This window comes from Brassica oleracea, chromosome C9 (assembly GCF_000695525.1).
Source record: "Brassica oleracea var. oleracea cultivar TO1000 chromosome C9, BOL, whole genome shotgun sequence".
NCBI classification, from domain to species: Eukaryota; Viridiplantae; Streptophyta; class Magnoliopsida; order Brassicales; family Brassicaceae; genus Brassica; species Brassica oleracea.
The window spans coordinates 15,567,116-15,588,568 of NC_027756.1; the positions used below are offsets into that span (position 1 = coordinate 15,567,116).

The window sequence follows — 21,453 nt, forward strand, 5'->3', positions numbered from 1 at the left end:
AACTACCCTACTATCCCATTACCATTACACGTAAGACAATTCCACAAATATAGGAGAAACACTAATACACGTACTTCTAAACCCTAATAATTGTCCCCATAGTTCGATACCAATCTTAGAAATCACGCTTCTTCATGATCCTAATTTTTCCACGATCAAATGGTCGTTTTCTGTTGATACCATCTCGGCCTTCTAGAGACAAGACCACCTCCACATAACTACAATGGACATGTGATGAAATTTGTAGCCTCCACCGTAAGAAACAAGATCGAGGTAGCTGACCATATTCCAGAAGTTTTGTAGGGCTAACTTCAGTTCTTGGCTTAGACGAGTTAGATCGGCTAGGCCTTCTTCGTTTTCTGGTACGAGCAGTGGGATGTTGGCGTCTAATTGGAAAGGGTTGAGCTTGTTGGTGTTTACGTGATGACGTTGCAGATAGTTTGAGTGATGAAGTCGCATGTCGACGAGATTCCTCATGAACCTACGTATCCGTTGCGACCTTAACAATATGTTTAGCCGGTTGGGTTGATCTCTTCACCCTTCTCACCGTCTTTGCTGTCTCCATCTCCATCTTCCACGTCCTCATCTTCTTACTCCAACTAGCTGGCTGATCCGTTGGGATTTATTAAATTCTTGTCCAACTCTATATTGTTGGATTAATACGATATTGTCCACTTTGGGAGTTAGGCAAGCCCGCAAGGATTTACTTTTGGTTTTCTTCCCAAAAGACCTCGTACTAATTAGAGTTGAACATCTTTTTATATATTAGATATTCTTTCGTCTAACTTCCAATGTGAGACTTTGTTTGATATCTCATATTCTCCCCTTCAAACTAAGGGTCACACTCATCTCGTGTGTATTCTCTTCCTTTCAGAATGCATCTCCACAACATCTCGTTCCTTTAAGAATGTTTATTCCCCACAACTTCACAAGTTTCATGATCATCTTGACTAGTTTCTGCCACGGACCTCCTCTTCCGACTTGAAGGGTATTTTTGGTCTTCTTGTAGAACTTCGTCAACCTGGCTCTGATACTAATGTTGGGATTTATTAAATCTATGTCCAACTCTATATTGTTTGATTAATATTATATTGTCCACTTTGGGCCTTAGGAAAACCTGCATGGATTTACTTTTGGTTTCATTCCCAAAATGTCTTGTACTAATTAGAATTGGACATCTCTTTATATATTAGACATTCCTTCGTCTAACTTCCAATGTGATTTTGTTTGATATCTCACATGATCCTCCCAATATTGTGCCATCTTCTTCAGCTCTTCATGTATCTTATCATGAAGAGTAACAAACTCTCTTGAGGTTGCATGAAGAATCACCATTGATGGTCACCAAGAGAAGCATAACACTCCTCATCCATGGTTCGTAGAGTACGGTTTTGATACCACGAATGTGGTCCGGATCAAAACCAAAATTTGCTTTGATACCATTGAAAGCCCCTCTTCAAAGCTAAGATATTTGATTTGATACCAAATGATGGATCCCAAAGACTTAAGTAAGACACAATTTACTCCAATTTTCTTTTCATATTCATTCTCTTCACACATAACCTATTTAATACAAACGATGAAAAGTAGTGGATTGTTCCACAATCCTATAAACTAGGAAACATAATTGTTTAACTAAATAAATTGAGATATGGAGATCAAGCTCCTATATTCAAGGAAACATTGAAACAAACTAGAAAATTAGGAAACGCCTTCTATCTTCTTAACCAAGTCTCCGGTTTGATTTGGTTATCTTGATTGTACCATTTGGTTCGCATCAAGAAATGTAAAAGAAACAACCAAGGAAGTCAGGTTCCCATATTTTGGGAACCACATAGACTTGATATATTATTATGCAACAAAGAAAATATATGAATGGAGACTTTGTCCAATTATTTCTAATTTAATTTTCATACTCTTGATGGCCTTCCCACCTGCTTGTATTGCCACCGCAGGGTCATTACAAATCAGGGGACACCAAGGAACGAAGAAGGTGCCCATAACACTTGAACGCTTTCTCTGTCTCTTCTAAACAATGATTCTTCTCTTCTCTCGTCCACAACTGCTCAGGAAAACATAAAACATGCTTAAGAAATCTACCATATTATATTTAATTTCTTTCTTTACAGTAATGTTATGTTCTATACCTCAGAGACTTTGTTTAATTCTTCACTCAGGTTCTTCAACAATTCGGAAATGTTGCCGTCCCATTTATAGAATTCGAGTTTTTTATTGTCGAGTATCCTCTCAGATACCTGCAAAACTTGTAAACCATTTTTAAAAGAAGTTCCTAGTGAGTATTTAGTGAATAGTTTTTTTTTTTATTACCTTTGACCCAATCATTCGACCACCACCAGCGCTATGTCCGAAGTAGATGTTGTAGAAATGACAGATGAATGCTGGTGGATCATTCTCTGCTATATCCTTTAGATACAGAGAATATGTTTCACAGTGAGCCTTTGGCTCAGGAAGCTCGTAACCTTGTTCCTTGAACCATTCCAAATCTTTGGCCAAATTATTTGCCCTTTCCAATCCTGTGTTTTTGAATGCAGCATCTACACACAAAAAGACACAGATTTTGACAGGATTACACAAGGAGGACGAACTTTTTGCATACTGGTATACATTTTTAATACATAACCATGAAAGCATAAGTTTTTTTTTCTTCAAATAACTAAACTTCCTGACATGCAATATTTATCTAGCATATAATACAAAAGTTTATTAGTGTGAAATATTCTATCGACAACTACGACTACTTGAGTTAAAACTTAAAATATTATTCTAATTAATTTATAATATTCATTATGACATGAATGATGCATGCTTTGTTTTAATTTATTCTGTAACTGTTTAACAAATTCTCTAATAACTCCTTTGAATATATATATATATATATACACTATGGACCATATCTATACTATTATTTAAGAAGTGAATTTGCTTATTTATCATGTTCTCCATGAATTTACGCTAAGTCATATTTAAATTTAAATTTAGAGTAGACTAAATAAAATTTTTGATATTTGTAATGAATAATTATATATATTTTTATATAGAAATATAAGCAATAGTACAAAAAATGTTTAAAAACAAAAACGAAAAAATTTAATGATAAATTAATGAGAATTAACTATATATTAATTCACATAAAATTTATAAATAAATAAAATAGTAGCTAATTATTATGATTTAATTATTTTTAAATATTTATATCCATGTAAGAACACGGAATAATCACCTAAATATGTAGTATCAATCTAAAAGAATCAGTTTAACATAGGGCTCTCACAAAAAGAAGAAATTCAAGTATTGGTGCAGAAACTAGAAAACATTCAAAAATATTCTGTAATCGTCTAAAATGCTTTTCAGATGGAGGAAATCTAAGGCATGTATTGTAATTGAAAAATCCAAATATAATTTTGCATTTTTAAGTAGTTATATATATATACAAGTTTTCACACGCTGATTTTTGCTAGTTTAAAAGATTTACATCTGTTGTGTTGATTTGGAATCAAAACAAATTTATTTGTGTGGTATTTTAAGTTACTTTTCTTTATTAATTATTTGGTTCCTTTTTAAAATTATGTAGAATAATAATTTAAATGATCGCTTCACTTATACGCTATAAAACTTTCTTTTGAAACTTATAACCTAAAACTTACTATCGAAGATATGTCTCAAACCTTGTTACGACAACCAAGGTGTCTCAAAATCTTATGTTGACTTGCCTCTCTCCTCCTGCGTCCACGTCATCAAGGAAATAGAGGCAAATTGCGACACGTCAGATTTCAATTTCCTTTAGTTTATGCTGCTTCACCGACCAGATTCTTTTCTTTACGGGATAATTATATTTCCAGCCCATTTTGTGTTGGATGTGTAAATGTAGCCTTAGCCCACCCTCCTCTTTTGTTCTTATCGTGGGCCTTAACAAAAAATAATGACTTCCACACTTCAAGTTTGAGCCCATACTAAATAAACCTCTTTGTTCAATCATCATTTCGACATCCCTAATTTTTTTCCTGTGCAGAACGGCGAAGATTGTAACGGCTGTGAATCACTTCAAGAGGTCACTATTAACCTTGCCATTCATTCACAGTTAAAGCAAGAAACACTTCGTCTCATTTATTTCCCATCACCATCCTCTTCAGCTTCCTCGCAAACTCTCTAATATCTCAAACCTGTAAAAAGGGGTCTCGGCACCATGATTTTCACAGTTTCATCTCAATGTAACACTCAACATACAGACACAGAACTTGAATAACAATGGCGATTTCCTAGATATCGCTTTCCGAGCTGAAGGCCGGACGTGCAACTAAACCGTTTTCACACGCCTTCTCTGTTTTTAGGAAGCTCGGAATGTGAAGAAAAGTGGTCAAAGTCGACATGCGACTCTTGGATGATAAGGTATAATTTTCACTGATTATGTTTTGTGTTAGTCATTTTTCCTTTCACATATTTTTTTTTGTTTTGTTTTGTTTTGTTTTGTTTTGTTTTGTTTTGTATTCACCATTTTTAATTTCACAGCTTCTGTTCCGTGATTGTTAAGTCTCTCTCCGGTTTATTTTTCTGCTCCCATTGACGGTTATCATTTACACATTCATGTCTCCTCTTCCTACAGTAATATCTCATCCAGGCATCTGTATCGGTCTATCTCCCGAACACATTCAGACAACTTCTTAGGGAGGGAGCTGTGTACGAAGTGAGTGAGTTTGAAATAACCAGATGTAACAATCATTTCAAGTTTTGTGACTCCAACTTGGCCATCCAATTCAACGATTTGACTAAGTTCATCGAGGTGCCTGCTGTCCCTAATCCTATCCCAACCGAGAAGTTCAGGCTCCATAAATTTGAAGAACTTATGACTTTGGCAAATACAAATGTCCAATTGCCAGGTACTTCTCTAATTTTTTTACAGAACCCATACTTGAGTTATATATTCGGACACCTGATACCAGCTTCCTTCGCTCTTTCAGAAATTATTGGTGAAGTAAGCAACATCAGGACAATATACAATGACAAGAGCCAGACTACACAACGTGTTATGGTCTACATCAAAATTGATAAGTAACTTCTCTCCACATAGAAATTTTCTTTAAATTCCCAAGTATCTTAATCTCAACTCTTACTAAAATTTAATTAAAATATATACTTTTGGTGCAGCTACACAACTGTCTTTCTAAGCGTTTTGACAGCCTTGCTGAACTCCTCCACAACAGACTTGAAACTGGTGTCCGCCGGCCAACAGTGATGCTAGCTACCAGCATCAACCCAAAGTTAGTTGGAGGTAGGCGCTTTTTAAGATACAGTCAAACATATCAAATATTTAGGTTTCCCTAAAATGCCTCTAACTTTTTGAAACACTTAATGCGGCCGTCTCTTCCTAAATTCAATTTTTGAATCACACTTCAACTTTGAAATGAGGCGGTAGCAAGTCAAACTTTATTCGTTGAGTAAGGCCCTCCATTGTAGTGCATAGGACAAACAATGCACTGATACCAACACTAGAATGGGTAACTGAGAAATAAGTTAAGCCGCAATAGACAACGACTTCCAGAAACCAACACTCTCTGTATCCATTGCAGTGCCCCGCAATGTAAACACTTAATACCTGCTGCCTTGAACATGTTCTGCCACATTGGTGAAGACGGAAAGCTACCACCATGACATTCCGATGTTGTGGCAACGCCTGTCAAAATAACGTTTTATCATCAAATATTTAATTCTCCTATTATTTGACGGTGTAGGTACGTCAACGAGCGGAATTACAAAATTAACAACATCTACATAACACCAAAAAACGCCTTATCATATCAAAAGCGCTTAAACTGTGACTCACGCAGCAAGTAATACAAACTATAGGTCCACAAAAAAAAGAATCACTAAATCAACTAACAAGACCAACTAAATAATGACTCCAATTTTTAAACTTTTACACATACATTTCAGCACGTTAATGAATCTTAAATTATACATTCAAAACGTTCAAGGGATATCGCAAGCCAACGATACTTTCAAATGACTTACCCACAAAATATTTGTGGATCTTCACAATTAATACGCAAATGTTTAAGGCAACCAAATCAAACAACTCATTTAAAACACACTCGTCTTAAGTCTCACAAACTAAACAAAAGACACCATAACATCGTCCCTTTGCAAAATCCTAAAAAAAAAAAGAAAGGCTGAGCTTCAAGAGCTATCACGCATAGAGCTTCTACCAAGGGATATTCAAGCAGACATCATCACCCACCTAGCAAAGTTCTCGCGAACAGAAGTTCATAACGCAATGGAATCCTCACCAGTACTCGCGGAGGTAGGAAAAAACACACAGGTATACAAGCATCTGAACATAAACCCACTAACAGTCTCTCCACAGACTTCCGTGCACCGTTTCCACGATCTTCTGACTAGATGTCTTGCTTCCGGCAACGCCGAAACACACTACGCTAGAAGGATACAAGATTACTTCCATACCAATAACACAATCAACATACACAGACACAACTCACAAAAAGACATTACACATACTAAGAGCATGAACATCAATAAACCCCATTTGGGTTTCAAGTTTTCAATTTTTTATTATTAAAAACTTTTTTTTCTGTTTGATTTAAAAAAAAAAAAAACCAGACCAATTGTGGGCCACCACGTGTCGTGGGGCCCACAAAACAGTGATGAACTCACCCCAGAAAAGTTCACCGCAGAGAGTTCAGGAGAACTAGGTTCATGAGAGAGGGGTTATTTTAATATTTTTTTTTTCTTGGCAAGCGTGTGAACTTATCCATGAACCCCTCATGTACCTTTGATGTAGATGCTCTAAATAAGCAACTTCCAAAACAAAGTAATATACAACGGTCAGGCCGTCTCAGATTATATTACGGTCCTGTTCAATAAAATATTAACTATATATTTAATGATGTAATTAAATAATTTCAAAAGTTAGCTTTATCTATATATATTTAATGTTTCTTTTCAAATTATAAACTATAAATTTAAGAGTATATTTAAAATTTTGAAATATTAAACCAAATTTATGTATTTATTTTTGAAAAATTCTTGATAGTTTTTATTTTTATATTGGGATTTTGTTCGACCGCTCCACTACCACATGCTATTAGACAGTCCTACTATGGTCACTAACCACTATCAAATGGATCGGAAAAATATCATTCTCTTACAAAATATTATCATCTTCATATTTTTGAACAAATTTTCTTTACTAAGACCACAAAATAAATTGCACATTTTAAAAATAAAATATACGAACCCGGCGCGTAGCGCCGGAAAACTACTAGTTTAAAACTATTTTCTTAATTAGGCCAAGCGTGGACATTCTGGTTTTTTATTATTTAGATTCAGATCGATTCCCATAAAATCCGGATCCTTCCATTCTTAAAGATCTGGATCCATATAGGTATTTATAAAGTTTTGGTCAATTTCAGATTGATTATTATCTTTTCAGACCTAAGCTTTTAGAACCACTAATTACCCCCAATTTTTTTAGTTAGAGTTTGTTTGGGTATTACGTACCCAAAGTAGCTGAACTAATACACAAAGACCCGAAAAATACATGAACCCCAAAAAGTTAAATACCCAAAAATACAAAAATATCAAAATACATATAAAAACATAAAAAAATTCATAATTTTATCTGAAAATCTAAAACTATATCTGAAAATTTGAATCTAAAATCTAAAAATATATGTATTACCAAAAATCTATCAAAAATAATAAGCAAAAATAATAAGGAAATTCTAAATTCCACGGTTTTCTAAAACTTTAGTTAGGTTATATCTTTTGGCTGAAAGCCTGTTAGACTCATTGATGCGCCTCAGTACATTGATCAGTACATGGAACCATGCCAGAACGGAGATAAGGTCATTCAGAACGGTTTAACCGAAGTTCGCCCGTCCGATCGTACTGATCAGATTGACCGTGCGGTGTACCGCATCGAACCGCGTACGTCCAGAATGGAGCTAAGGCTTGAACCACGTCCAGATGACCGAACTGATCGTACCACATACGTTCTTTCCCGTCCAATTCGCCAAGCTAAGACTGATGGTCGAGCCAGAATCACTTTTGATCGAGTGGAATCCGATAACGACCACAACTTCTCTCTTTTGGTCCGTTTGGTGCGTACCACATATCCCGATGACCGTACTGATGGACTGGCTTCCATGTTCGATTCACTGGTGGACTTCTCTCACTCAGATTTCACTAAGGCACGGACCTCAAGCTGTCTGAAGACTTAACCGCGCCAGTGCACTACTCGTTCGTGAAGATCGCGCGGCGGAATGTTCTGATCGTCCCGCGTGCGTCCTTCTCCTTACCACCAAGGACCAGATCAGCATGAATGAACCTGGACAGTAGGCGAAATGTCACCTTGACTAGACTTCCTCAAAATCGCCAACTTTGACTATCTTTATTATTTTGTAGTCAATCTTTGTTTTCCTTAGGTGTGTTTTTCCGCATTTAATTATGTCTCTCTTTGACCACAAGTACTATAAATATGTAATCTCTTTCGTAAAATAATACAATCGATTTTCTTCTTCTTCTTGAGTTTATTCTCTCTGTTCTTTGCTTAGAACAAACATTTGTTTTTTGGTGAGTCATATCCGAGTAAACATTCTCTTATCTCGTTGGACTTGTGCGTCATATCAAGCAACATATAGAGTTCGGGAATATCAGCAGCTTTCCGCAACTGTTGTGCGACCCTTCAATCCCCCATTTCTCGCTCTTTGGCGAGATCATATCCTTAAGTCCGTTTGAGTGATCCTGTCCGTATATCTAGGACGTATCACTCATGATCATGTTAACTGTTCATGGTGTTTGGACAATCGAACATGCTCATAGATTTAATTATTCAGTTGAGTTTAGTGCAAACATTTTCTGAAGTGTTGTTTATATAACTTCTGACATCGTTCGACTCTAATATGTTACAGGTAGCTCCATATAATACGTTTTACTCACACTTGTACGAGCCAACTATCCAAAGATGGAATAAATCCCTAGCACTTAAAGATAATATCTTCTACTATTTTCTGTTAGAATTGAGTTAAATTAAAAGTGCGCAGAAAAAGAGGTTTCAGGGTACAGATGGTCAGGAAGTCAAAAGATTACAGTATGAAGATGGTTGGGAAGAACCTTTTGAACTATGCTTCGTGGTTTGATTACGTTAGGCTACTGGTGACTGATGGAAACAAAGATAGGATTCGACAAACATAAGAGAGTGTTATTGATAATATTCCACTTGCCTAGCAGAATCATATTGGCAACAATACATTTACCATCATAATTATTAATCATGAAGATACTAAATCACTTCTCAAATAATATTATAGATTACCTAATACATATAAAATGTTTGAATTATCCGGGTTCCAATCGGATTTTGGATAGGATTTGGAACCGAGCCGAGATCCGTAGATCTAAATAAAAATACACAATTGGTTGAAATGTATATACCCAAAGCCGATCCAAGCTAATTTTTTTTAGATTGATCTAGTTTAAATTTTTGAGTTCAAGTAAATTGTCCATGTCTACTCTTAATTATGTCCAAGCTGAAAACGATTACAATTGAACCAGATCTGAAAGAGTGAAACATGTTTTAAAAATAGCTATAAAACTTACCAATATTTCAATTTATAAGAAGGAAACTGACTAGAAAACTCACAAGTTGGGACGGTAGAGTCGTGAATAATCCCTTCAAGAGTGTCGAACACAAGTTTATTTTCCACGAGAAACTTCAAGTACCCTTCCACTGTGAACTCCCACGTCGCCACAGGACTGTCTTGGGGAGCTTTGGACTCTCTTTTTCCTTCTTTTGACTGGGTTCTCGGGTGCATTTTCATCGCTACGGACCTCATCTCCTCCACAAACCCCTTCGGTTCTCCTGGGTACCTTTTGTTAGGTATCTCCCCAGCTGCAGCATTCACCACCAAAGTCCGATCTTCGTTTGCTATTTGGACAAGATGGTGTCGACGAGTGGCTATGGTTAGGGGATAGCTAACCCTCGCCGTCCTAGCTTTCAGACCAGCATAGCTCTCGCAGTCCAGTCTTGGACTTGCAGGGAAGCGGAAAGTTACAGTAAATCTTACTGTAGTCATGAGTTTACAATACACAAATCAAAATTGAGATCCGAAATTAGGGGTTGTAGGAGAAAGCCAAAGGAGTTGTTTGTATATATGTACTACTCCTGCTATAAATCTTAAGTTTATATAAATGTATAGTCTTTCATTAAGTCTTTGAATAATAGACTTTATATATCTAGTTGACAAAAAAAAGACTATAGATCTAGTCAATGGCTTACGACGAAGACAGCTTTGTATTATAGTGCGGTTTTCGACAATTTATAAACCACGCTACCTGCGCCACATCAGAATATAATAGAGAATTGAGTCTGATGTATAAAGCACGTTCAATATCCGGAAAAAAATGACCAGTGAAATGAAAATTTAAGTTAACTTCTTACGTATAAATCAATAGATCGAATAAGAAAAAATCGAAACGATGATTTCTTTTGGTGGCCTGATGAATGCGTGTATACATTTTTCTAGAAAGCAAAACCCTTGACTGCGGCACGATAACTGTTGCATGGAAACAACTACTCCATGCAAAAGAGGGAGTTGATTAAGTGATAAAAGTTTGATAAGGCCATGATTATCCCTAAGAAATTCATTGGGTTTCTTAATTTTAAAAAAAAAAAAAAAAAAAAAATTAAAAAGCAAATCAATCGCGGGCCGCCACGTGTCGGTAGGGCCCGCGAACAGTGTAAGAAACTCACTAAAATCGGTTCTTAATTAGTAGTTTTTGTAACCGATCCTTAAAGGTTTTGTGGGGGCCCACGCACTAAGAAACCCACTAAGGACCCCGGATAATCATGCTCTAAGAGAGTTTTGAAACAATTGTTTTGGGCACGTGACTTGGTCATAAGTCCCACCTAAAAATGTAGTATTTTCTAGGTCAAATTTTAATAAAGATTTTTGAATCTGTCCACATCTTTATTATTGGGATTTTGATCAAATATTTGATATTAATCAGTAACATATTTATCATTTAATTTTTACAAAAAAAACATATTTATTATTTTATCAAATTTTTGCTCCTCGCTTATTCTCAGGGTTTACACTTGGAGAGTAAAAATCCTGACTCGTAAATTAAGAGTCTATAAAAAAAGCATACACGGATACACCAAGGGTCCTTAACAAAAGGAATAAGCATTATCAAAGTGGAAGGTTCAGGACAAATTTAAGCAGGAAATTCAGATTCACACATAGCGAATCAAAACAGAAACAAGATTTATTCTTACCTTAACACGTGGAATTAAAATGAGAAAAGGAGTCAACTTCTGTTGTATAAGAAACATATAATGGATCCATCATCACCACTCGGAACAAGAACCGGTCACTTACCATTCAAGCAAACCGGAGCCCTTCAATTTCTCTACCATCAATCCATCGATTCGAGCTGCCATCTCTGGAGTCAGATAGTTCTGCCAATCTCCGATCTCACCCTTCCTGAAAAACGCACTATTCGCAAAACTAGAAGGACGGTTCTCCATATTCTTCTCCCCTTGGTTGGATTCAAGATTCTTCAACGTATCGAAACTGCAAAGATTCACAACTTTATCAACAATCCCTTCCTTCTCTTTCTCAGCTGTGAATCCATAACCCATAAACTCAGCCAATCTCTTCACATACAGCAAAGGATCAGCTCTCATTTTCTCATACTTGAGGAACAATATTTGATCTGGATTCTCTTGGTAAGCTTTCCAGTACGTCAAGACATGGTCAAGATAAGGACCGTTGCTAGATAACCCCCGACAGAACATATCAAAAGACTCCTCAAGACTATTGAGAGGGCCATCGTGTGTCTTTTGCTTTTGATAGAAAATCCACATGGAGATGAAAGTGTCTTTAGGGTCTCTCCAGATGTAAACCATCTTACAACCAGATCTTGCAACCGACTCGGGTAATAATCCGTGCGGGAGATGAGTGGCAAACAGAGTGTTCTCTTTGTTATTGATAGCATCAATGTGAGGGAAGAAAGCGAATTCGATCTCAATATAAGGAACAAGCTCGTGAGGGTTACGTTTTAAGAGAGGGTTTGTGGAATCGTTGAAGCGAGATCGATTTGAGATGGCAAAAGTGAGGGCTTTGAGCCAAGTTGTACCTGTCTTTGGGTAGCTACAGAGGAGTAAGTCAGTAGGTCTTGCTTGGAAGAACTCTTGCGCGTACATGCAGCCTTCAATGCGAGGCTGTATCAGCCAGTGACCACCGTACTGGATCAAGGGATTTTTTGGTCTCCAGCCTTTCTCGTGAGGAAAAGAGGCGATGAGTTCTTTGTACCGTTTTTGATTCTTCTCGAACTCTGTTGATTCTGTCACGGTCTCTTCTTGGTTCGGTAAGGTAGTGTCGGTTACAGTTAATAAACCCATTGGAATTTGGAGATAAAGAATGATGATTTGAGGAAAAATACCAGAAGCTAAGGGGAGGTGATAATTTTCGGAGAGTTTCTAGAGAGAAGCTGGAGAAGAGGCAATTGGTAGGAACGAAGATGGTGATGACAGCGTTGATTACAGCTTTGGTATATATTTAAAAGAACAAAATTTATGTTCAGCCCCTGCGCTGAAACTTTAAATTCAGCCCACCTACTAATGAAAGTAAAACATAAATTATTAATTAAAAAACATTAAATTAAATAAAAAATAGCTACAAAAAATAAAAACGCTAATTTTAATGACGCTAACGCTTCCAGCGAAACCTTAAACCCTAAATCTTAAATTCTAAACCTTATACCCTAAATTTTAAACCCAAATCCAAACCCCTAAACCTAAACCCTATATCCTAAACCCTAATCCTAGATCCTAAACCCAAATTATATACCTTAAACCCAAAAATAGACTATAAACCTAAACCATATACTCTAAATCCAAGTCTTAGACGACCCTAAACCCAAACCGTAAACCTTAATCCAAACCCTATAGCATCTAAGTTTGGGGTTTGGGTTTAGGGTTTACCGTTTGGGTTTTAGGTTTAGGATTTGGGTTTAGGGTATAAGTTTTGGGTTTAGGATTTACGGTTTGGGTTTAGGATTTACCGTTTGGACTTATGGTTAAGGTTTTGGGTTTATGATATATAATTTGGGTTTAAGGTTTACGGTTTGGGTTTAGGATCTAGGACTTGGGTTTAGGATATAGAGTTTAGATTTATAGTCTAGTTTTTGGGTTTAGGGTCTAGGATTAGGGTTTAGGGTATAGAGTTTGGGTTTAGGGGTTTGAATTTGGGTTTAGAATTTAGGGTGTAAGGTTTAGAATTTAAGATTTAGGGTTTAGGGTTTAACTGGAAGCGTTAGCGTCGTTAAAATTAGCGTTTTTATTTTTTGTAACTATTTTTTATTTAATTTAATATTTTTTAATTAATAATCTATGTGTCACTTTGATTGGTTCTAAAGGGTGTGGTGAACTTAAAAAGTTCACCCTAACAGGTGAACCTAAGTTCTGTCGTGTTTAAAATTATATATGCAGCACATGAGCACACATGCAGAGACGACACACAAAACTTTGTGCTAGCTTTGTTTTTAAAGGTTAATAATTGATGAGAGATGAAGAGGATTTAGATGATCTACAACCCAGCATTACAAAACTTTAAGCTTTTCCTTGGAAGGTGAATGCGCCACAAAAGATATGTCATCTTATATGGCAATTAATATCAGGACAAGTAGCTGTAACGAAGAATCTGGTACGCCGTAATATGCGCTGTGACAATTATTGCCCAAAATGTGGAGCACCAGAAGAGACCGTTATTCATGCTATCTTTGAGTGTCCACCGGCCTTACAAGCATGAGAGTTATCATCAACACCGTCGAGCTCTGAATTCTTCTCTGTACCAAGTATTTATGCTAATATGGACTACCTTTTTTGGAGAAAGAATGGTATTCTGGAGCTAGAAGATGATAGAGATCCTTATCCGTGGATAATTTGGTACATCTGGAAAGCTTGGAATGATAAGTTGTTTAGAGACATAGACAGAGATCCATTAGAAATAGTCAGGTATGCAGAGGTTGAGTGCCAAGCTTGGTATAATGCAAGAGACACTGTATCGGTTCCGTCACATGTACATACGGATGAAGAAACACAAGCCTTAAGCTTGGGTAATATTTGTATGGTGGATGGTTCATGGACCTCCACAGCTCAGTTTAGTGGAATGGGATGGGTTTGGAAAGATACAATGGGGAAGATACAGCTCATGGGGTCAAGGAACTTGCGGAGGAGGGAGACAGCACTGCACTCGGAAGTGGAAGCGCTAAAGTGGGCATTGGAGAGTATGATACAACACTCGACCTGTCAGAGGTTTGGGATGGACTGTAAAGATCTGGTTGCAATGATGGAACAGCCACAAGATTGGCCCAACTTCTCAACTGAGCTGGAAATAATCCAAACTCTTCGGCTGTGTTTTTCGGACTTCAAGATCAGCTACTTTCCAAGGACGCAGAATGAGATTACAGATTCATTAGCTAGAAATGCACGTTCTTTTCATAGATCTTTATGTTTTATTGGTTGTTCTATTCCGGTCTGGCTCCCCAGACCACCTCAAGTTTGAGTAATAGAATAGCCGTTTGCTGTAAAAAAAAAGGTTAATAATTAATTAAAGAAATCAAAGCCAGTTTGATTAAACCAGTTTATTACAGTTTCTTAGTGCAAAAAGTTAGAAAAAGGCTGCTAAACATTCATTAGAAAAGTTGATTACACCATAAAATCAAATCCGATACATATCTCTAACTATAGGCTTGTGTTGAACAATACATTACGCATTACGCGGGATGAGCATTATATATATTATTTTTATATATTATAAGTTTTTTACATATTTATGAAATAATAAATATATATTGAATAATGAAAAATTCAGTAACTATTACATATACAATTAAATTGATGTGAACACATAAATAAATTTATTTAATACAAACAATCACTTTTTTCTATTTTATATGGCATAATTTATTTTAAATGAAATTAACATATATATAGTGTATTCTTAATATTGATATATATTAAATGATGCTTTATATTCATATAAATTTTTGATCATTTGTATATTTAAAAAAAAAACTTTAAACCATTGATAACAAAATTTTCATTGTGGGATTAATAGTTTTAGTAATTTATAATTTTTTAAAAAAATTAAAGCTAAGTTTAAAATTTATATATTAAGTTGTCAATATTTGTTCAAAGCTTTCACCAAAATATTTTTGTTTAAAGCAAATTTTGAAATTAAAATATTTATGTATTTTATATGGTATATATTTTAATTTAAACAATATATCTTACGCATAATATTTATTGAATGAGACTTCTTACTTATATGATTCTGTAGCCATTTGTATCTTATCATAACAAAACAAATAAACCAGGAATCACAAAAATTTGAATGTGAGACTTTTCACAGTTTTAGTAATTTATAGTCGTTTTAAAAAAATCAAAATATAACATATACAGAAAAATCTAAACTTTATTATATGGTTAATGTAGTTGTTTAATTTATTTTATTAATTTAAAATTAAACAAATATGGTAGATAATACACTAATTGTTATCAAATCTTTACTATTCAAAATCACTAATTTTCATATATATATTTTAGCTACATTAGGCAATTCCGAAGTTTTTATTTAAGGAAAGAATAAAATACATTAAAAATGAATTTATGGTTAGTTTAATAAAAAAATTATTATATATTTAGATGGACCAACATATTTCTCTAAGGATTCTAAGATTCATTGTGGTGATGGCATATGGGAACCTCAAATGTTATAATGTTTCTCTTTTAATATAAAGGGGATTATCTATACTTTCAAAACATGAGAAATTTTTTGTAAGTCCCCATAGTTTCTTTGACTATTTACAGCAGTACAACTGCTATTTAATTTAAAACATTATTATTGTGATTATTTGAAACTAGTAAAGGAATATCCCCTAAAAATACTAAACGACACATTTACTTAGGCTGTCATAATTTTCATTAACCTAATAATTTGTTTATAATCTCACCTAATAATTGATTACTAGAGCTTGACCCGCACGTCTGTACGGATGTTAATTTTTACATTTTTATAAATGATTTAATGACATTTCTAAACACATAAATTATTGAAGAATTGCCAAAAATAGCACTTTGAAGATACTACTTTTCATTTCTACCTTAACCAATTTTACCATTAAAATTTTAATTGGCAAAGTACCTTTATACCCCTATCTAATTAAACCTAAGACTAACTCTTCTCTCCTACATCTCACGATAATTTTAAATCTCATCATCTCAGATTCAAATCGGCGTTGACGAATTCTGGCGGCGACGAGTTCTCCGGCGAGATCGGACGACGCTGCAGAGTTGTCCGGCGAGATCCGACGAAGCTACGGCGAGATCCGACGAAGCTACGGCGAGATCCGACGAAGCTACTGCAAGATCCGACGAAGCTACAGCGAGATCCGACGACGACGAGGAGTTAAAACGTACAAGTCGACGAAAGCTTGAAAGGTACTAGATAATCGATGGTGATCGTCGTCAATCTGTTTAGTTTTAGCGTGATTTCTCAAAAATCAGTTTCTGCGAAGGGAGACGAAGATTTTGACATGATTTTTTTAAATCTCAAGTTTATAAAACCTTATAAATATTTATCAATGAAGAACATATTGCTTATGTATTTATCGATATATATTGTTGATCCTTCCCGCTTTGAGTATTTTTCTCATATCTTTATAATCAGGTTATGATGATCGAAATATGTTCTATGTGTGGAGAATGAAAACTAATAAATGGAATTCACTGGGATTTCATAGTGGATGATGAACGAGAATCCTCTCTTAGTATGATTCATAAAGATATCAGCTACAATGCTTTGATTGTGGTTGTTTTAGAAGATTTTGGAATTGATGATAACAAAAACATTGTAAATTTTAGCTATGTCTCACCTTCAAAATTAAACTTTGGTACAAAAGAGCTTCCTCCAACATTTATTAGGAATGATCTTCAAGTAACATCTTATCTGAACAAACTTCAAGAGAATGGAGGCTTTCATCTATGTGTAACCATTAAGGTAACTGCATGAAACTCTTTTGCTAACTTGTTTGTTTATTAGAGTTATCAATTATTTTATAAGGTAGTATGTAGTACTAATGATTTGCTCATTGCTGGAGGAAATATGCCATAGCAGTATCTATTACAACTTTTACATTTATAATACCTTATAATAATAATTGTGCATTTTGGAAGATCATTACCACATATATTTTAACTATTAGTTTTATGTTTTTTTTTAATGTTTCAGAGAAGAACTCAGTTATCACCAATGATTGTGTCAAATATGATCGAGACACGGGGTGAAGTTTTAATTAATCATGATTTGCCTATTGCTGGAAATAGTAATCCGCTTGAGGTATTTATTACAACTCTTATATTTATAAGGCCTTGTAAAAACATTGTAAATGATTCTATATTTAGCTTTATCTTTTACGTTTCAGAGGAAAACACAAATATCACCAATGATTGTGTCAAATATGGTTCAGACACAGGATGAAGTGTTAATTACTAATGATTTGCCTTTTGCTGGTAGTAGAAATTGCTGTCAGGTATTTATGACACCTTTAATGTTTATAACAACCTTATAAAATACAAGGTACAAGATTCATCACTGGCTTTATGTTTTTATGTTTCAGAGAGGAACACAAAAATCACCATTGATTATGTCAAACATGATTCAGACACAAGATGAAATTTCCAGTACTCATGATACGCATATTGCTGGAAGTAGTAATGTATTTGAGGTACTTTTCAAAACTTTTACCTTAACATTCATGATTATAAGGTTCTATAAATTGTTTTATAAATTAGACTTTATCGAGTTCTACAATAATATTGTTACTTTTGGCAGTATTGGCTCTTATTGAGCTAATGTTGGTTGTGACGTCCTTATTAAAACTTTGTAAATAAGGATTTTATTTTATAACGGCTTATAAAGGTAATATATACATGTTTAATTTTGTAGAGAGGAACAAAAACACACTTGGAGACTGAACGGAACAACATTCAGAGAGTTGACGAAGTCTCTGGTATACAACATACTCGTATTAGAGACAGTCTTATTTCTCCTTCAAGTGGTCTTGTTAGCAATAAGATACATATAAATTTCTCCTTTCTTAAATATAAATATATAATATTGTTAGTAATAAGGTAAATATAACTTTTTCATTTCTTAAATATAAATATATAAGAATTTAATCAATGTCATATAATGGATTATAAATTCTATTTTTAATGTACATGTTTCATGTTTTTATCTTAGAGAGGACTGGACTCGATGAGACTTGTTGTATATGGGTCTGGAAAGTCAAAATTCTCATCTTTTTCTAGTAGACGTGGTAGAGAAAGCATGGAGAAGATTCACATTCCCATTCAGAAATCTTGTCTCCAATTTGTTTAGCAAATCAATGTGATGATGATGATGATGATTTGTTCTGCGGGAAGTTTTTCAAGGATAAAAAGGAAATGAGCACAAAGTTGAGGTTGCATGCAGTTAGTCAAAGCTTTGAGTTCCACACAGAATATTCAGACAGAACAAGTTATATTCTTAGTTCCGTGGATGAAAAATGCAGTTGGAGTTTTTGTGCAAAATCAGTTAAAGGATCTCAGAGTTTTATTGGCGTGAGGATGAGCTGTTATCGAGGTATACCGATTACTTTGCAAAGGCGCTCTCCGGAATATCGCTCCCATGGGTGAATATGTTCAACGAGTCTCCTAATTTGTCCACTCTCATCAATGTGAGCCCCAGTTTTGCTTTGATTTTCGAATAAAAAAAGTCTCAGTCTTTGATTTGATTCTCTCCGATCATCTCATCTCTTCTTGCAGGTTCCCTTGTCTCATATTCCACTGATTCCACTTCTTTCATTTGAGATCTTGGTGCTTCTCATATCCCCTTCTAGATCCACAAAAGTTAAGGTAAGTAGTAGTATTTATAAAACTAAACCTTGAAATGAGTTTGTTTGATTCTGATCACAAGCATGGTCTCTGTACAGTCTACAGAGAGGGTTGAGGCAATATATCCCTTGTTGAAGGACGTGGCTCTTTCACCAGATATGTCAGGAGGAAGCAACGCGATGAAACAAATGTTCACTTTTGCCTTGAGATCAGCTAGAAAGGGTATTGTTACAGGAAATCATGTTTTCGCCGAGGAAGCTACATTAATAGCTATCTGGTGTGTGCTACAATTTATAAATACTTATAAATAATTATAAACTCTTATTAATGGATACATTTTTATAAGAGTTTATAAATAATACACAAAAGAGGTTCTTTGGTACAAAAGAGGTTCTTTCAGTTTTTATTAGGAATGATCTCCAAGTGACCTCCTTTATGAGCAAACATAAAGAAAGTGGAGGACTTCTTCATTTTTGTGCAACAATTTCTGAGGTTAACTCTTTGGTCATGTTTTGTTTATAAGGCTTTGTTATTCACTTTGACACAATCACTAGTTTCGTGTTTTTATGTTGCAAAAATATATGTACACACTCTCTTTGATTGTGCGAAACAAGGTTGTCTAGGATAATTCCCTTGAGATATTTAGAACCAGGACTTAAAAATTATTGTATAGAAATTATTGAGTTCATGTTTTTATGTTTCAAATGGAAAGGCATAGATCACAATTAATTATGTTAAACATGATACATACACGAAATGACGTTTCTAGTACTCAAGACTTCCTCATTGCTGGAAGTAGCAAAATCTTTGAGGTGTTTATTAAAATTTAATACTTTCAAGGACTTATAAAATAATAGTCAAAACTTATTCATTTCATGTCTTAGATTTTATTACATTGTTTACATTTATAAAGATTTATAAAATAATTGTACAATCTTATTAGTTTTATGCTTTTATGTTGCAGATAGAAACACAAAGTCACCACTAATAGTACTAAATATGATAGAACCCGAGATGAAGTTTTTAGTACACAGATTTGCCTATTCCTGAAAGTAGTAATATTCTTGAGGCATCAAGAAACAAATTATTTATAAGGGGATATAAAACATTTATAAAAGCATGAAGAATTTAATGATAAGCCTTTATAAGGGTTTATAAAACTTTTATAAAGTCCATCCAATTCAGCAAAATCAATAAGCCTTTATAAATGGTTTATATACTCTTACAAATAATTTATAAACATTTATAAATGATTTCCAAATTTTATAAATGATTTACAAAATTTATAAACTGTTCTTTTATAAACTTCATCTCGGGGTTCTATCAGGTTTACAAACTTTATAAGGGTTTATAAAACATTTACATACCCCTTATAAAAGGTTTATAGACTTTTTATAAATGATTAATAAGTCGTTATAAATGGTTTCTAAACTTTATAAAACTTTTTATGAACTTTATAAATGTTTTTTAAACCCTTGTAAATTATTTACATACCTTTATAAACCTTATAAATGGTTTATATACTCTTACAAATAATTTATAAACATTTAGAAATCATTTAAAAACTTTATACATGATTTACAAACTTTATAAACTGTTCTTTTATAAACTTTACAAAAGATTTATAAACTCTTATTGATTATTTACATATTCTTGTAAACCCTTATAAATTATGTTACAAACTCTTATAAATTGTTTTATAAGTCTTTCTAAATAGTTATAGATTCTAAATGATTTTAGGGACTTTGGGGATTTTATAGAGGCATGAAGAAACAAATTGTTTACATACCCTTTATAACAGGTTTATATGCTCTTCATAAGTGATTAATAAGCCGTTATAAATGGTTTCTAAACTTTATAAATACTTTTATGAACTTTATAAATGTTTTATAAACGCTTATAAATTATTTACATACATTTATAAACCTTATAAATTATTTTACAAACCTTATAAATTGTCTTATAAGCCTTTATAAATGGTTATAGACTCTTATAAATGATTTAAAGACCTTCTAACTGATTTCTTTTATGAACATTTAAAAACGGTTTATAGACTTTATAAACTTCTTTATAAGCCTTTATAAATGGTTTATATACTCTTACAAATAATTTATGAACATTTATAAATTATTTCCAAATTTTATAAATGACTTAAAAAAACTTTATAAACTGTTCTTTTATAAACTTTACAAAATATTTATAAACTCTTATTAACTTTTATTGATTATTTACATATTCTTGTATACCCTTATAAATTATGTTACAAACTCTTATAAACTGTTTTATAAGCCTTTCTAAATGGTTATAGATTCTTATAAATGATTTAGGGACTTTCTAATTGATTCGTAAACCTATATAAACATTATAAATTGTTTATTAACTTTAACGTTTTCATAGACATTTATAATTGTTTATAGACTTTACAAAAAAAATTTATAAGTCTTTATAAATTGTTTATAAAATTATCTAGAACCTAA

General features: G+C 33.9%; 2 protein-coding genes and 1 long non-coding RNA gene across 3 annotated transcripts; 1 reads left to right on the plus strand and 2 right to left on the minus strand.

Annotated features, from left to right (window-relative positions):
* Window positions 1-1,960: 1,960 nt before the first annotated feature.
* LOC106316701 (heme oxygenase 4, chloroplastic-like) lies at window positions 1,961-10,166 on the minus strand. Its single transcript, XM_013754584.1, has 4 exons — window positions 9,677-10,166; window positions 2,329-2,555; window positions 2,148-2,255; window positions 1,961-2,062 (listed from the first exon to the last, which is right to left on the minus strand). The coding sequence occupies exons 1-4, from the start codon at window positions 10,107-10,109 to the stop codon at window positions 1,961-1,963; spliced, it is 870 nt and encodes a 289-aa protein (XP_013610038.1). The 5' UTR covers window positions 10,110-10,166.
* On the plus strand, window positions 4,039-9,271 carry LOC106316702. Its single transcript, XR_001264926.1, has 5 exons — window positions 4,039-4,407; window positions 4,622-4,895; window positions 4,977-5,067; window positions 5,164-5,287; window positions 8,946-9,271. It is a non-coding gene; the product is annotated as an uncharacterized LOC106316702 (long non-coding RNA).
* A 971-nt stretch (window positions 10,167-11,137) lies between the features above and the next one.
* Window positions 11,138-12,570, minus strand: LOC106316008 (cytosolic sulfotransferase 18-like). The gene has a single exon (XM_013753866.1). The coding sequence runs from the start codon at window positions 12,437-12,439 to the stop codon at window positions 11,411-11,413; it is 1,029 nt and encodes a 342-aa protein (XP_013609320.1). The 5' UTR covers window positions 12,440-12,570; the 3' UTR covers window positions 11,138-11,410.
* Between the last annotated feature and the right edge of the window lie 8,883 nt (window positions 12,571-21,453).

Excerpts from the sequence above, each read along its gene's own strand:
- LOC106316008 (XM_013753866.1), bottom strand. The coding sequence starts at position 12,439 with ATGGGTTTATTAACTGTAACCGACACTACCTTACCGAACCAAGAAGAG.
- LOC106316701 (XM_013754584.1), bottom strand. The coding sequence starts at position 10,109 with ATGACTACAGTAAGATTTACTGTAACTTTCCGCTTCCCTGCAAGTCCA. Across the intron at positions 2,256-2,328 it reads GTCGAATGATTGGGTCAAAG|GTATCTGAGAGGATACTCGA; the intron begins GTAATAAAAAAA and ends CAAGTTTTGCAG. Across the intron at positions 2,063-2,147 it reads AATTAAACAAAGTCTCTGAG|TTGTGGACGAGAGAAGAGAA; the intron begins GTATAGAACATA and ends TTTCCTGAGCAG.